The sequence below is a fragment of the Micromesistius poutassou genome (assembly GCF_964030765.1).
Source record: "Micromesistius poutassou genome assembly, chromosome: 4".
NCBI lineage: Eukaryota > Metazoa > Chordata > Actinopteri > Gadiformes > Gadidae > Micromesistius > Micromesistius poutassou.
In genome coordinates this window covers 9,092,936-9,108,758 of record NC_140274.1, presented here as the reverse complement: position 1 = coordinate 9,108,758, position 15,823 = coordinate 9,092,936, and the positions used below count along the sequence as shown (strand labels likewise).

General features: G+C 46.3%; 1 protein-coding gene across 1 annotated transcript in view; it reads left to right on the top strand.

The window, feature by feature from the left end:
- Positions 1-15,823, top strand: part of dscamb (Down syndrome cell adhesion molecule b) — a gene marked incomplete at both ends in the record, with an annotated part of 66,306 nt that overhangs the window by 27,214 nt on the left and 23,269 nt on the right. Inside the window, 5 exons of the mRNA XM_084466334.1 lie at positions 2,081-2,377; positions 3,791-4,063; positions 5,798-6,076; positions 6,243-6,362; positions 9,513-9,692. Coding sequence (XP_084322460.1) covers positions 2,081-2,377; positions 3,791-4,063; positions 5,798-6,076; positions 6,243-6,362; positions 9,513-9,692 — 1,149 coding nt within the window. The remainder of the gene's footprint in view (positions 1-2,080; positions 2,378-3,790; positions 4,064-5,797; positions 6,077-6,242; positions 6,363-9,512; positions 9,693-15,823) is intronic.

Genomic DNA, 15,823 nt, shown 5'->3' with positions numbered 1-15,823 from the left:
TGTGTGTGTGTGTGTGTGTGTGTGTGTGTGTGTGTGTGTGGGCGCACAGTGACTGTGCAGAATCAGATTTGGAGGCTCAGTAAGTCGATAAGCGGGCTTGTGTGTTAATGAGGGCCTGTTGTGCCTTTCTGCACAATAGGCTCCCATTAGGAAAATCTGTCCAGAGTTAAAGCATAAAACACACACAAGCACATGCACACAGGCACGCTCACACACACATACTATAATACACACACACACACACACTCACACACACACACAAGCACATGCACGCAGGCACACACACACACACACACACACACACACACATGTTATATAACACACACACGCACACACAAACACATGCATGCTATGACACACACACACACACACACACACATACTTCCCAACACTTACCTTGGTGCTGTTGCTGGGGCAACTGGCTCCCGTGGCCACAGCGCTTTAAAACAAAGGATATTGATAATCTATAATCACGTGGAGCAGACCCAGGGTATCAGAGAGCCACAGAAGGCACACGCACACACACACACACACACACACACACACACACACATACACTCAACATTTATGGCAAATACGCTGCAAAAAAAAACAACTCCGAAAATGCTGGTGACAGATGCCTCGTGCAAGTGTCAAATGCAGCAGACGGCGAAGACAAGTGCTTGTTTAATCTGTTGTTTGTTTATAAAGCTAACGTGGGTTTGATTGCTCAAAGACTAAATAGGCGCCCTGTGGTTAATCGTTTTTTCCTCTGGAGACAAACCCGGTACAGAAATACATGAGCATTGTGTGGGATGAGCTAAGCTCTGTCTGCAAACTGCCATCACATCCCAGCTATTAAGATTAAGCAATGCACTTGAATACGAGCTGTTTATTTTACACCACTTTCATCTCTAATCTGATTGGGCCAGTGAACCGGGTGCAGGACCTTTTACACTTGAGGCTGCAACAGCTTCATTATGCGCAGCATAATGACCAACTCGCATTGTGGGGAAAGAGGCACATACACCCACTGCCACATAGTATACGTCTCCAATGTAGAGCTCAGAGCGTCGGCCTGGGGGAGGGGAGGGGGGCAGTGCACCTGGGGGTGCAGGGGGAAGGGTCTTCCTCAAGGGCAGCTGTATCCAAAGAACCCAGCCAATGCCCCAGGGAGGACAGCAGGATAGAGGACTATCCCCCGATGTCTGTACAGGCATCTTTAAGCAAGGTGAATGCGTACTTCTTAACAACTCCAATCATGGAAAAGATGCCCTGATAGGTCAGAATTAAGACAGGGTGTGGCTTAAAAAGGAATTGTCTCATGCACAGGCAGGTGCAGTAGAACTGCAAACAACAAATGTCCCTCACTAAAGAGCGGACGGACGGCTCGGCATTTCTAACAAATCACACTAAAATCATAGCTCTTAACCCCACAGAACGTGAATTTCACTTCATAGTTGTATAGACCTCTGAAGAATAAGTCCCGCCTCCGAGGCTCCGGTTCCCTCGGTCAAATGTCTATGGGAAATAACATGGGTTTTTTGAATGATCGTACATAACAAACTCTGTAGGTGGCAAAGAAGTAAAAGCTGCGTCATGTTTTGAACTACACACATTTTCCATCAAGTTTTGACTGGCTTTTTGGATTGTCGGTGTCGTTAAATTAGTAAACGATTATAGATGCTATTTTAACGGCACCGACAATCCAAAAAGCCAGTCGAAACTAGATGGAAAATGTGTGTAGTTCAAAACGTGATGCAGCTTTTACTTCTTCACCACCTACAGAGTTTGTTATGTACGATCATTCAAAAGCCCCATGTTATTTCCCATAGACATTTGACCGAGGGAACCGGAGCCATGGAGGCGGGACTTATTCTTCAGAGGTCTATTGTGACCCCAAAAATGAATGAAACTCATTGTTTTAATGATGCACAAAGCACACAGAGCACCCATGTAGCAGGAATGTATTGGTCTTCCCCACAGCAGCTTTAAAAAAGTCCTAACACACACACAGCCTAATAATCCCCTCTCTCCCTCTCTCCCTCTCTCCCCCCCCCCGCCCCCCCCCCCCCGGGTCCCCTGCCCGTCCCTCGAACAGACGGCACGCCCAAGATCCTGGCGTCGTTCAGCGAGAAGGTGGTGAACCCCAGCGAGCCCGTCTTCCTGGCCTGCAACGTGAAGGGCACGCCCCCGCCCAGCTGCACCTGGTCGCTGGACGACGACCCCGTCATCAAGGACGGCCACCACCACCTGGGCCACTACGAGACCCACGAGGGCCACGTGGTCAGCCAGCTGAACGTCACGCACACGCAGGTGCAGGACGGCGGGCTGTACCGCTGCGCGTGCGCCAACTCCGCGGGGGCCGTGCACCACCAGGCTCGCATAAACGTAAGAGGTGCTTGTCAAATCAGCTCCTCCGCAAAACACTCTTCTTTTTATCGTTATACACTCGCACACGCACACGCACACACATGCACACACACACACACACACACATAAGCAAGTTGTTGTTGTTGTTGTTGTTGTCGTCGTGTTGTCGGATGGACGGGTGTCGGTGTGTGTGAGGGTGCGTCCTGTCTTATTCGGTCCGTCTGTGTGTATGTGTGTCTGTCCACCTGGTGTACTGTGCCGTTTGTCTGTCTGTCGGTAGATTTGACCGTCTGTCTGTCTGTCTGTCAAAAGTGCCATCCTGTCTGTCTCTCTCTGTCTGTCTTTCTTTTTGAACTACTGTCCACTCTGTTCTTGTCTGTCTGTCTACCTTTTGGTGGCGCTGTCCTGTCTATTGGTACAACTGTCTGTCTGCCTGTCTGATACTCTTCCTGTCTTGTCATGTATTTTTCTCTGATTGGCTGTTGTGTCTGTGCATCTTCGCTTTTGCTTAGCCTTGATCTGTGTCCAAGATATGTTGCATGCTGTTTATTTCCTATTTATTATTACATTATTTTTCACTACTTTTGTTAGTCTGAATGGCAGGACAAGTCTTCCTCTTGTCCTGCTCTGACTTTTGGCTTTTTTCTTCCTCTATATTCCTGTATCTTCCTGTATCTATATATTTTTACTCCACACTCTTTTACACTATCTAGCCTAATGTCAACCTTGGTTCCTTGGCAATCTCTAGTAGGCTACCATTGGTAATATTTTCACCATTACTTTTCTTTTTGGCTTTCTTTAACAGCAGTTTTTTTCTTAAGACCATTGACCAGCTCGCCTACACTGGTTTCACAAGTTTAGCAAACTAAATGTAAAATAATGGAGTGACTTTCTTGCTCTTTGAGTTCCTCTGGTATTTATACTGTTGTAGGCTGTAACTTTTCCACATGCCCTCAGCCTGAGGTGAAAACACTTATTCTGGTTTCTAGCACATACACACATATCTGGAAATTGGGTTTAAAGTGGACTGCTTACTAAACAGCCCAGGAAGGAGGAACATATGTGTATTCAAAAATAAATGTTTCTTTGTTTACCTGTGTGTCTAGCTAAGTGTGTATGTATGCAAGTGTACATCTGTATTTACATGAGTAATGATGGTTTTAGAACCTGAAAGATCTTAAAACATTATGCATTATGTATATATTGCCTCCCATATAGAGATAAAATATATATATTCAATTCTTTCTTTATAGGTTTCTTTATAACAGTAAGAAAGTAGAGGTATTAACTAATAACTAATGTTAATAAATGGACGTTATTGTAGTGTTACCACATATTCCTCTGTGATATTTTTATTGTAATTCAGTGTTTTTCTACACCTCCTCCCTGGAATTATGTTTATAGAGAGTTCCTTCTCCCTCTCTGTCACGTTCTCCAGGCCGTGCCAGCATCCGACCAATGAAGAACATCACAGCCATCGCAGGGCGGGACGCCTTTGTGCACTGCCGCGTGATTGGCTACCCCTACTACTCCATCAAGTGGTACAAGAACTCTGCGCTGCTGCCCTTCAACCACCGCCAGAGGGCCTTCGAGAACAACGGCACGCTGAAGCTGTCCAACGTGCAGCAGGTGGACGCCGGGGAGTACAACTGCAAGGTCATGGTGCAGCCCAACAAGATGGACTCCCAGAGCGTCCACCTCCGTGTGAGAGGTGAGTCCTGATTGGCTCACGGGGTTTTATGGCTGATTGATTGATTGATTGATTGATTGATTGATTGAATTGAAATTCTTTATTGACACATGTACAAAGGTAAGCATACAAATGTACATCGGGTCAAAAGGATAACACAAAAAGTTGGGCTTATTTCCATTGTGGTCCCTTGGTAGTGTAAGCATGTATATAGGTGTATGTAAGTCTGTGTGTTAAAGGTAATGTATGACAAATTAACTGCTACAGTAAGTCGTAGAGTGGAGGCCGTGGGGGCCTGTTGGGTGGTGGTCCTCTGCCACTGTATGTCATAGAGTGGAGGCTGTAGGGTGGTGGTCCTCTGCCACTGTACGTCATAGAGTGGAGGCTGTAGGGTGGTGAGCCTCTGCCACTGTACGTCATAGAGTGGAGGCTGTAGGGTGGTGAGCCTCTGCCACTGTACGTCATAGAGTGGAGGCTGTAGGGTGGTGAGCCTCTGCCACTGTACGTCATAGAGTGGAGGCTGTAGGGTGGTGGTCCTCTGCTACTGCACGTCATAGAGTGGAGGCTGTAGGGTGGTGGTCCTCTGCTACTGCACATCATAGAGTGGAGGCTGTGGGGGCCGGTTGGGCTGGTGGGCAGCGTTGGCCAGTTTGCTGAGAGCGAGCGGGAGAGCAGAGGGAGATAATATAAAGTAACACTTCCCAGCAGCGGTAGCCATGCGAGCGCATTATTTAATATGCTGGGCTCCCGCCTGAGCACTGGTGAAGTGTCTATCGGAGCTTTCCCAGGAGTCCATTACGCCCACTTTGTTGTGAATTAAATAAGCAGCTATAAAGGGCCGTTCATTTGGTTTTGATTTGGAAAATCGCTGGACCCTCAAACATAGAGAGAGAGAGAGAGAGAGAGAGAGAGAGAGAGAGAGAGAGAGAGAGACTTGTAATGATTGCCACAGTTCTCCCCAACACCCCCCCCCCCCCCCCCCAGGGAGAACCACACACTGGGGGTCCGTCTGAGTTATCTTGGGGCCACCAAAGTGCCGAGGTGATTATGCATGCAAAGTCATACAAATATTAATATCCGCTCAGCGTTATGTAGCAACATAGCGCCCTGTAGCTATACATATATTAGATATGGACAGGTTATATTGTAGCGCCCCCTAGCTATTCATATATTAGCTATAGACAGGTTATATTGTAGCACCCCCTAGCTATATAGAGAGGATATATTGTAGCGCCCCCTAGCTATACATATATTAGATATAGATATATATATTGTAGGTCCTGTAGCTATACATATATCAGTTATAGACAGGATATATTGTAGCGCCCCCTAGATATACATATAGACTGGATATATTGTAGCGCCCTCTAGATATACATATAGACTGGATATATTGTAGCGCCCTCTAGATATACATATAGACTGGATATATTGGTTTCAGGGCCACTTTGGTGCGGCGGAGAACAGCAGCTATTATAAGCCGGTATACACAGAATACCAAGTGGATCAACTCTCTCTTTCTGTCTGTCTCTTTGTCCATCATTTTGCTCTCTTCATAATTTCTCTCTCTCATCCTTATTTCTCCATCCGGAACTTCACCCTCATTCCCTCTCTGTCTGTCTGTCTCTATCTCTCTCTGTCCCTCTCCCTCTCTATCTCCCTCTCCCTCTCTCTCTGTCCCTCTCCCTCTCTCTCTGTCCCTCTACCTCTCTGTCCCTCTCCCCCTCTCGCTCTCTGTTCCCCCCCCCCCCCCAGTGCCCCCCTACATCCAGCCCTTTGAGTTCCAGCGCTTCACCATCGGCCAGCGGGTGTTCATCCCCTGCGTGGTGATGTCCGGCGACCAGCCCCTGGACATCACCTGGCAGAAGGACGGCCGGCCCATCCCCGTCAGCCTGGGCGTCACCGTGGACAACATCGACTTCACCAGCTCCCTGCGCATCTCCAACCTCACGCCCGACCACAACGGCAACTACACCTGCATCGCCCGCAACGAGGCGGCCGTGGTGGAGCACCAGAGTCAGCTGATCGTCCGAGGTGGGTGGGTGGGTGTGCAGAGCTGTGGGAGGGGGGGGGGGGGGGCGGCGTTCGGATGACTGTAGTCCGATGGGGTGGTTTGGAAGCTATTGACTGAGGATTGTATGTTGTGTGTGTGTGCATGTGTGTGTGTGTGTGTGTGTGCGTGTGTGCGTGTGTGCTCCAGTTCCCCCTCAGTTCGTGGTTCAGCCTGAAGACCAAGATGGGATCTACGGGAAGACGGTGACTCTGAACTGCTCCGCTGAAGGCTACCCCCGGCCCACCATCGTGTGGGAACACTCCAAAGGTACGCTGTCGTTCGGACACCGCGTGCCTGAGACACACCCTGCATCCTCAACATGTAGGAACACACACACACAGCTGCTAGGGCCGTAGAGAGAGAGAGAGAGCCCAGGTGTTTGCTTCATCAGCTCTGGAACCAGAGATTACAGATTAACTTCCACAGTGGGGGAGGTGTGTGTGTGTGTGTGTGTGTGTGTGTGTGTGTGTGTGTGTGTGTGTGTGTGTGTGTGTGTGTATGTGCATGTAGATGCACAGAAAAAAGACAGGAGGGGGGTGGGGGGGTGGTGGGTCATCTGGCAATCACTTGGTCGCCTGATCGATCCCCCCAGCAGCTCCTCTTGCCAAGCAGTGTGGAGGTGCCCTTGAACGAGAGACACTTAGCCCCAAAGCAGTCATGACAAGCTGGGCGGCACCTCGCCTGACACCCCCTTGGCCAATAGTGAGGAGCGTATATGTGGAGACGAGAGGTATTCATTAGAAGTGCTCCGGATGCTGGTAGTGGCTACACCCACTCAAACCGTGGGCTGCTATGCAAATGGATGGCATATGTAATTGTAGTCCCCCGTAGTGGGTGTGTGTGTATTCAGCATGTGTGTGCGTGTGTGTGTGTATGCAGGGGTGTGTGGGTGTGTGTGTGTGTCTGTGTGTTTGCGTGTATGCAGGCATCCTGTGTGTGTGTGTGTGTGTATCCAGCGTGTGTGTGTGTGTGTGTGTGCGTGCGTGCGTGTGCGTGCGTGCGTGTGCCTGCGTGCGCGCGAGTCTCACATCCACCCGTGTGCGCGCGTGCACACTGCGAACGTTCCAGACTTTGTACACAGTCCCTTGAAAGGAGCCTGTCAATGCGTCGCAGTGTGGTGCGCGCCTGTGTGTGTTTTGTGATTTGACTGGTCTGTCTCCCCCGCCTTATTATATACGCCAGACATATCCCGGGCGCCTCTCCGCTGCTGCTCTACAGCTGTGTGTGTCGCCGCGCCGGGGACCGTCACTCCGTATCGTTAGCAGAAGCCCCCCCTCCCCCCCACCCCATCCCCTGCTTCCTCCCACGCGCTCTCAGACGCCGCACTTACACAGACACGGCTACACTGCTAACTGTTGGGGAGAAAAAAAAAAAAAACTCCTGTAAAAAGGATCTCAAATGTCATATTAAGTCGCGGCGTCTCGCGGACAACCGTGGATTTGTAGCAGGCGGGCGTGCTCGCAGGTAGATGAGTGTCTCCCCGGGCTACGGCGCTAATACTAACAGCCGAGCCGGAGCCAGGTGAGAGATGCGACGGGAGGAAAAGGTCAAGCGCTATTAGCATAACGACAAGCTCTGTTTGAGTATGCTAAATCCATAATGTAGGAACATGCACTCTCTCTCACGCTCCCTGGCACTCTTTCTCTCTCGCTCTCTCTCTCTCTCTCTCTCTCTCTCTCTCTCTCTCCCTAGTGCTCTCTCTCTTTCTCTATCTCTCTATTTCTCTCTTTCTCTCTCTCTCTAATGCTCTCTCTCTCTTTCTCTCTCTCGCTTCCTAGCTCTCTCTCTCTCTCTCTCTCTCTCTCTCTCTCTCTCGCTCTATGGGACAAAGTCACCACTTGATCTATCCACTGACCCAGACTACTTGACTACATTTTAATTAAAATCTTAAAACCCACGGCTCGCTAACTAGCTTAATCTGTACATGCTAACGTTGTGTCGCCCTCATATTAATAGTGCATATATCTGCTGCTCATTGGAATAGAAGACTACTACTTTGATTATCCATTTGTGTACAGTACACACAAACACACACACAACACACACTCAAACATGTACATACGCACACAGAAAATTTCTGAAATTTCTGGCAGTATGTACAATATTACTACTTACTTGTAACAAGTCTAGTCTTGCTATCAGTGACGCAAGAATGACGTTAGATGCTGCATAACAATTTAAAAGTATTTTGGCCTGTTTATTGTTTTTAAGTTAGACAATGTAGTGGCCTAACCCAGTTAGCAGTTGCATTGCTCTGTAAAGCAATAGATTGCAATCAATATCGCGCAGCACTATGGGCTGCTCGGAAGATGCTCGACCCAAGTACAAACATTGTGTTTTAAAAACATATTTTTAAATAGAACAAAAACAAATCCAGCCATCCAATGTCTGGTGCACATTTTACAATGTAGTTTGAGGCTGTTTTTGCTGGGGTTTTATCCACTGATCAATTTATGTAGATTTGCACGTTGTTCGCAATCATAACAAGCGTAAATGCCTTGAAGTGCAAATCCAAAGATCTTGGATATAAGATATACAGACACACTCTGACACACACACACATACACACACACACACACACTGAGCCCATATGAGGGTGGAAGACCTTGTCTTACATCCGTAAACGGAACAGTGAATCTCATTTGACTGCACCCTATGCTCAAGGCCTGTGGCAATGCAAGGCCTTTTAGCTCTCTCTCTCTCTCTCTCTCTCTCTCTCTCTCTCTCTCTCTCTGGCTTGTTACACATGAGCATTGTGTCTGTTCTGATTGCATCACACCAGTTGCCTTGGCCTCAGCAGCAGCTGTTTGGCGCTTTAAGGATAAGGGTCTGGTGTTCAGAAACATGTTTACAACCCTGCTTCCCTAAATCTGACAAGCTTTGTCATCAAACCCCTCCCATGCACACAAACAGGCACGTACGCAGAGGCGTGCATTCATCCGCCCACCGACATATCATAAAGCTAACACATGCGTGCACATCTAATGATGCACACCCAAAAACATCAAACGCAGACACACACACACACACACGTTTGGTTTTGGATTGCCCATCACACTCTTCATCTTCTCAGTTCGACATTGCAGATCAATACATAGTCAATTATTCATATCCCTGTGTGTGTGTGTGTGTGTGTGTGTACACACACTACTCAGGCAGCAGAATTTAAAACCTACTTTTTGTGTTTTAACTTTTCCCTTCTTCACATCGCCCCCCCCCCTCTCACACCTCCCTCCCTTTCTCCCTCCCCCGCCCTCTCTCGCTCTCTCTCTCTCTCTCTCTCCCCCCTTCACTCTCTCTCTCTCTTTCCCCCGTCCTCCCTCTCTCTCTCTCTCTCTCTCTCTCTCTCTCTCTCTCTCTCTCTCTCTCTCTCTCTCTCTCTCTCCCCCCCTCTCTCTCCCTCTCTCTCCCCTCCAGGAGCGGGGGTCCCCCAGTTCCAGCCCATCCTGCTGAACAGCGGCTCCCGGGTGCAGCTGCTGAGCAACGGCTCGCTGCTCATCAAGCACGTGCTGGAGGACGACGGGGGCTTCTACCTGTGCAAAGTCAGCAACGACGTGGGCGCCGACGTCAGCAAGTCCATGTACCTCACCGTGAAGAGTAAGCCACGTCGCACCCCCCGCCTCCCCCTCCTCCTCCTCCTCCTCCACCACCTCCTCCTCCACCTCCTCCTCCTCCTCCTCCTCCTACTCCCTGTTGAAAAGCGACCTTGCTTCTTCAAGGGGGATTACAAATGTAAAGACGTTTCTTCACAGTTAAACACACACAAACACACAAACACACAAACATTCGCTCTGTCTCTCTCTCTCGCTCTCTCTCTCTCTCTCTCTCTCTCTCTCTCTCTCACTGACGCTCTCTCATGCATACACACACACACACACACACAAACATGGTGTTGTTTAATGCTATGGGGGGTACAGCAATTCAAACCATTACAAACGGTACCTTTATCGTCATCATGAAGAAAGAACATCTCTCATCACTGTGACTAGGTATTATGTATAACAGTGATAATACGTCTACTACATGTAATACAATGCATTTATTATATGGATTACATTTTAAATACAAATAATACATGTTATACAATGTATTTATTATATTCATGACATTTATAATACCTATAATACAATGTAGGTATTATATATATACATATATTACATTTACATAACATATAATACATGTAATACAATGTATGTATTGTACATTAGAGATACATTAGGCTAGATTAAATCATCTTTGTCCATTTCTGGAAACAAAGTTTTGGCTTCACACTACAAAACGGAAAACGTTATTAAACGATGATTTGGCAAGACACACAACAAGCGCTTCAGATACAATATATAAAGGATATACATTATTATTACATACATTTACATTCTGGTCGAATTCAGTAGCTTGAAATAGAAGACTTAAACGATACATTATATAGTCTATGTCTTATCCCAACAGTCCCAGATGCTGATATATAATCTAGGTCTTATATCTGTCTGAGGTTTATTGATTTACTTAAGGGGGGGATGAACATGTGTACAATGCACACAAGACACTGCTTTCTAAGCATACTTTATAATGCCTAGCAGCCCAACACATGTATGCTTGTATTATACTGATATGATTGTTATGAGGCCTATGCATTGTGCACATGTGTGCACTCTCTATTGATTCATTTCAAAGTTTAGCATGGTAATCTGTCCGGCCGACAATCTTTTACATCTAAAACTGCTCCTGCGCCTCTGGTTTCGTTCTCATCAGATAGAGTTCAGATGAGAGTGGGTCTTTTTTCTCCTCCCCACGGCCCAAAGCGACTCTTATCGAGCCATAGCAGGAGGAGCCCCCCCTGCTGGGGCGTTTTCTCTCTCTCTCTGTCAAACGGCAGACTCATTCATCCACTGAGAAGTATAGGGTGCACGCAAAACAACCGATGCCTTCTGTTTGTATGCATGGGTGTATCGGTGGCTAAGTTGCATCCATATTTGCATGGAATATTAACATAAGCAGATTTGATTCGCAATGTTTACTTCTACGTGTAACACATGCAAACACGATCATAATATGTCAAGAAGATGCCTCATTGATCAATTGACGAGAAATATAGTTAAGCCTCTGATTATTTGGCTGAGAAATATTATATAACACACTATATTGATCGCATGCATGCTTTTTTCAAAACTATTTTCCATTTTTCACACATTTCTCGGGAGTGTGCCTTGACACGGATGCTGTGTGAGGTTGACAGCACAGCAAACTTGTTGTAGCTGAAGAAGCCGAGAGCGGAGGTTAGCAGGCACACCAGCACTTGCTGCCGTTCTATTGGTGGGTTGGACTAGCTGTTGGACACGGTTGCTATGCAGCGAGTTGACCTATGGCAGCTCAAAACACCCCCCTTCGACTGGCTCACTGCCAACAACAAAGAGCTACAATTCCAGTAAAATCATTTCTTACTTTCCTCGTTAAAAAAGTCTTGTTTTCTCCTCCAGAGAGAATACAACGTACAAATATATATATAAAATTACAAATCACGGTAGTTCATAAACAGTCCTTTTGCTCTATAAACTTTATAAAGGCTAACCCTACTTTGCACTCCCCTATCCACATAATAAATTGGTTACGAATTTTATTCTTTATATGCTTATACTGGACTCTGTTATGATGGAGAGACTGGACTCCTTCAGGGTCTGAGAGGGCCAGACATAAAGAGGTTAGAGCAAGACAATGTCAATCAGTAATTCGATTGCCATACATCAGTTAGACAGTTACGACACTTGTTGTTGCGGTCATGTTACAAAACCCTCTCTCCCTGTATTTATTTTGCTGTTTCTTATTGCTTTCAACATTTACGTCCTTCTCTCTGCCTATCTTCCTCTGCTATCGCAGTGTTGGTGTTTTTCTTCTTGCTTGTTGTGATGCTGTCATTGAGCCTGCTCCGAGAGAGGCTGCACTGAGCATGCTCCGACCTGGAGTGATTGTGCAGAAGCAAGGGTATAGGAGTCAAAGGCTGGGTGACTCGACCACACAACCAGCCACTTCTGTGCCTTAGCAGAAATACAGGACAGGCGCTGTGTGTGTGTGTGTGTGTGTGTGTGTGTGTGTGTGTGTGTGTGTGTGTGTGTGTGTGTGTGTGTGTGTGTGTGTGTGTGTGTGTGTGTGTGTGTGTGTGTGTGTATCTGTGTGCCACTATGTTTGGATACTGCAGGGGCTTATGAGCCCTGGGGAAGCCTGCTGTTTTGGCCTACTTTCCCTTGGTGTGTGTGTGTGTGTGTGTGTGTGTGTGTGTGTGTGTGTGTGTGTGTGTGTGTGTGTGTGTGCTTATGTGCATGCATGTCTCTGTGTGTGTATGTTTGTATGCTGAGAGACGATGAAATGGAGGTTGAAGTGTACCATGCTTATATCGCCATGGCTGCAATCACACCACTCTTCTCAAAGCTTACACAACCCTGGGATACATGATGCATGCCCGTGTCTGTATGTGTGTAAGTGCATGTTGTGTGTGTGTGTGTGTATAACCTAACTAACCTGTTATGCTGTTCAAGCAATATTATGTTTTTTTCATTTTCATATATAACTTTTTCGTCTTTCATTAGACTTTTAATTTGGTATCTATCTCCATTCATTCACAATCTAAACCCATCATCTGGAATTGACACACTGCTCTTCTGTCTCCCCTCAGGGCTCTTACTTTGCTGTTACATATGCAAGGATAACCAATAGGCAACGTTTGCTTTCAACTCCTTCATGGTTGCTGCTGCTATCTCTGTGGCTAATGCGATAGAACAACCATGATACATTATTCATTTTTTTCTTTGAGTGGGTGTTCGATGTGTATGAGATCTTCATAATGATATTTTTCTGATGTCTAAAGCAATCTCCTTAATTTCACTTGGTTATTCTAGATAACGTATGTAGCAATACAATTACTCATCATGAACAACAAATGGCCAGACCAATATGACCACAATTAGAACTGAATCCAACGATAATCAAAAGATCATTCTTTGGTAGTAAATAGTTTCATGTTCATATTAAGTCTGGATAATCTGTTTAACGTTTCAATTAAGTCCCCTAAGAGTAATCAAAATCAGAATGGCAGTAGAGTAAGATTAACACATACAAGGAATCTGACTTGGTGTTTGGTCCATAACAACAGTAATAAGACACATAAACATAACATAGAGCGAAAGAGAGTTGAACCTCATGTACTGTAGGTCAAGAAACATCAATATTAAAAAACATTTACCATAAGGACCTAATGACTATGGATAGATATAGAGCTATACAGTTTATACAGGAATGTGCAAAAGACGGACCATGGCATATGCAGATGTCCAGAGTGTGAAGCATACAATGTGTGCATTGTGCCAGCAATGCAGTCAAGAGATACTGTGAGTCAATGTGACGCACTGAGACAGGTGTGAAAGCTTTACATTAATGTAACGTGGTGCCAATGGGGACGGGAGTGCAGAGAGTAGAGTTCATTCATCGATTCCCACTATGACACACAAGCGCATCACGGCAATAATTAGAATTAACAGGGGACAGCTGTGGGTTTCCTATGGCCCAGGGAGGGCGTGTTCCATCACTGGGACCGCCCCTGCTTCCTGTGTGTGCCAGTTGTGACACTAAGTCATAAGGTGCTGGCTCAGTCACTCACTTGTCACTCAGCAAAATATCAAATTTCACGCCTTTTATAGCTCTGACCTCTGGCAGCCAAGCACTCAAGATGCTTTTCTCGCAAAACTGTCCTAGCCCGCGTGAGTGAGTTTGAGAAAGAGAGCGGGAGAGGCCATTATTGGCTGTGGCATTTCACAGCCAACACCTCCACCTCGACCCGCCATGCTTTCTAAGCCATTGTGTCCAGCGTCCGTGCGTCTGTCCGTGTGTACGCGTGTGTTAGTGTTAGTGTGTGCGTTCTTTACAGTGTTGTGCTGGCTTGGGTTTTGGGGTAAATTCTTGTGCATGTCAGGGTTGTGAGAGGGGTAGCTGAAGCTCTTGATTGCATTTCTGCTTCATTTCAATCAGTCAATACTTCAATTAGAAGCTGGGCGGAGAACTCAGGGGAACAGCGATGCCTTACGTGGCCTCTTTTGCCTTATTTGCAACTCTCTTGCACACACACACACTATCGCACAATGCCTCTCCTGCACACATACAGCTGTTCACTTCTTTTCCGCTTTTAAGACAAAAAAACATTTCTTAATTTTCTATTCAATTTTTTTTTTACTCCCAAAAGTATTTAATTTTCTGGCAGCTTTGTCTCTGTTAAGGATTTAAATCCCTTGTAACTACTTCCTACTACTAAGACGCAATGATTAGCTTTTGCTGTACTTAATGTGCCAGTGTTTTGAGATAGCTTTTTTATCTGTACAAAATCTCTATTCAAATAGAGAGACATCATTTATACACTGCGATGATTCTCAATGTTCTTATTATGTATTAAATTCCCTCTGTATGACCATCTATATGTGAATGTTACATACATTTGACAGAAATATGTCACTCAAAGTGTTTATTTCAAAACTCATTGCAGTTGAGTAGCCTCGTTAAAGCTGCAACACAGAAAAGCTTAGTAAGACAACAACAGATTTTCTGTCTTTCTAAAAAGTCAACAAAGAGCACATTTTTCTGTTTTCCCAGGCCATGGGGTAATCCATAAGATCTCACTAATAGAGAAGCTAGAGATAATTCAGTCATGTGGAAGGTCAGAACTGTTGAACTGAATCCGGCAAGTGCTCCACAGTACTGGTAATTGTTCGTCAGAGAGAGAAGGAGCATTTAGAGGGCACGAGGGTGCTTGTTGAAACCACGATGGTTTCATGAAGACATGGTTCAGCCCACTACTTAAACCTCAGAGGTGAGAGAGAGAGAGAGAGAGAGAGAGAGAGAGCATGGCAAGCAGTAAGCATGGAGGCCCATCTCTTAATATCACCTCCTGGATTCTGCCATGTATACTATTGCTCTCTCTCTCTCTCTCTCTCTCTCTCTCTCTCTCTCTCTCTCTCTCTCTCTCTCTCTCTCTCTCTCTCTCTCTCTCTCTCTCTCTCTCTCTCTCTCTCTCACTATCTCTCTCTCTCACCCTCACTCACCTCAGTGTCACGTCACTTGCTATCCGGTCTCTACCTCCTCCTTTCACTTAACACTCTCTATCTGTCCCTATCCTTCTATTTTCCTCTCTCGTCCATTTGCTTGCTATCTGTTTCAACCCCCTCTCCGTCGCCATGCGGCCAACCGGCCAACCAGCCCTGCCGTGTTTTATGGTTAGGCCCCTTTAATATTGCTTTATATTAAAAGATATGCATCAACCCAGCCATTACGGCCAATGAAAATGGATAGACTCAGCCCAGTCTAAGTATCTTAGCTACAGTATCTTCTGTAACATAGCCTACCATAGCCTAGCCTCCTATAGCCTAGCCTTCTGTGGCCTAGCTTTCTGTAGCCAAGCGTAGCCTAGCCTCCTGCAGCCTAGCCTTGTTCATGACACTGATCCACTGCAAAAGAGCGGCATTTTCATATTCAAACTCATAAATTCATAATAATAATCAGAATCGCTTATTACACACACACACACACACACACGCACGCAACACGCACACAGAACACACGGACACAGCACTAGCCGGCGGCGCGTGGCCTTTCACCGGTGCTTTTGGTTCTGGCTAATGATGATGTCCCCGTGCTACTCAGAGGTCTCTGATCTGGAGCGGAGGAAATCAGCCCTGCTAAGGAGCAATAAC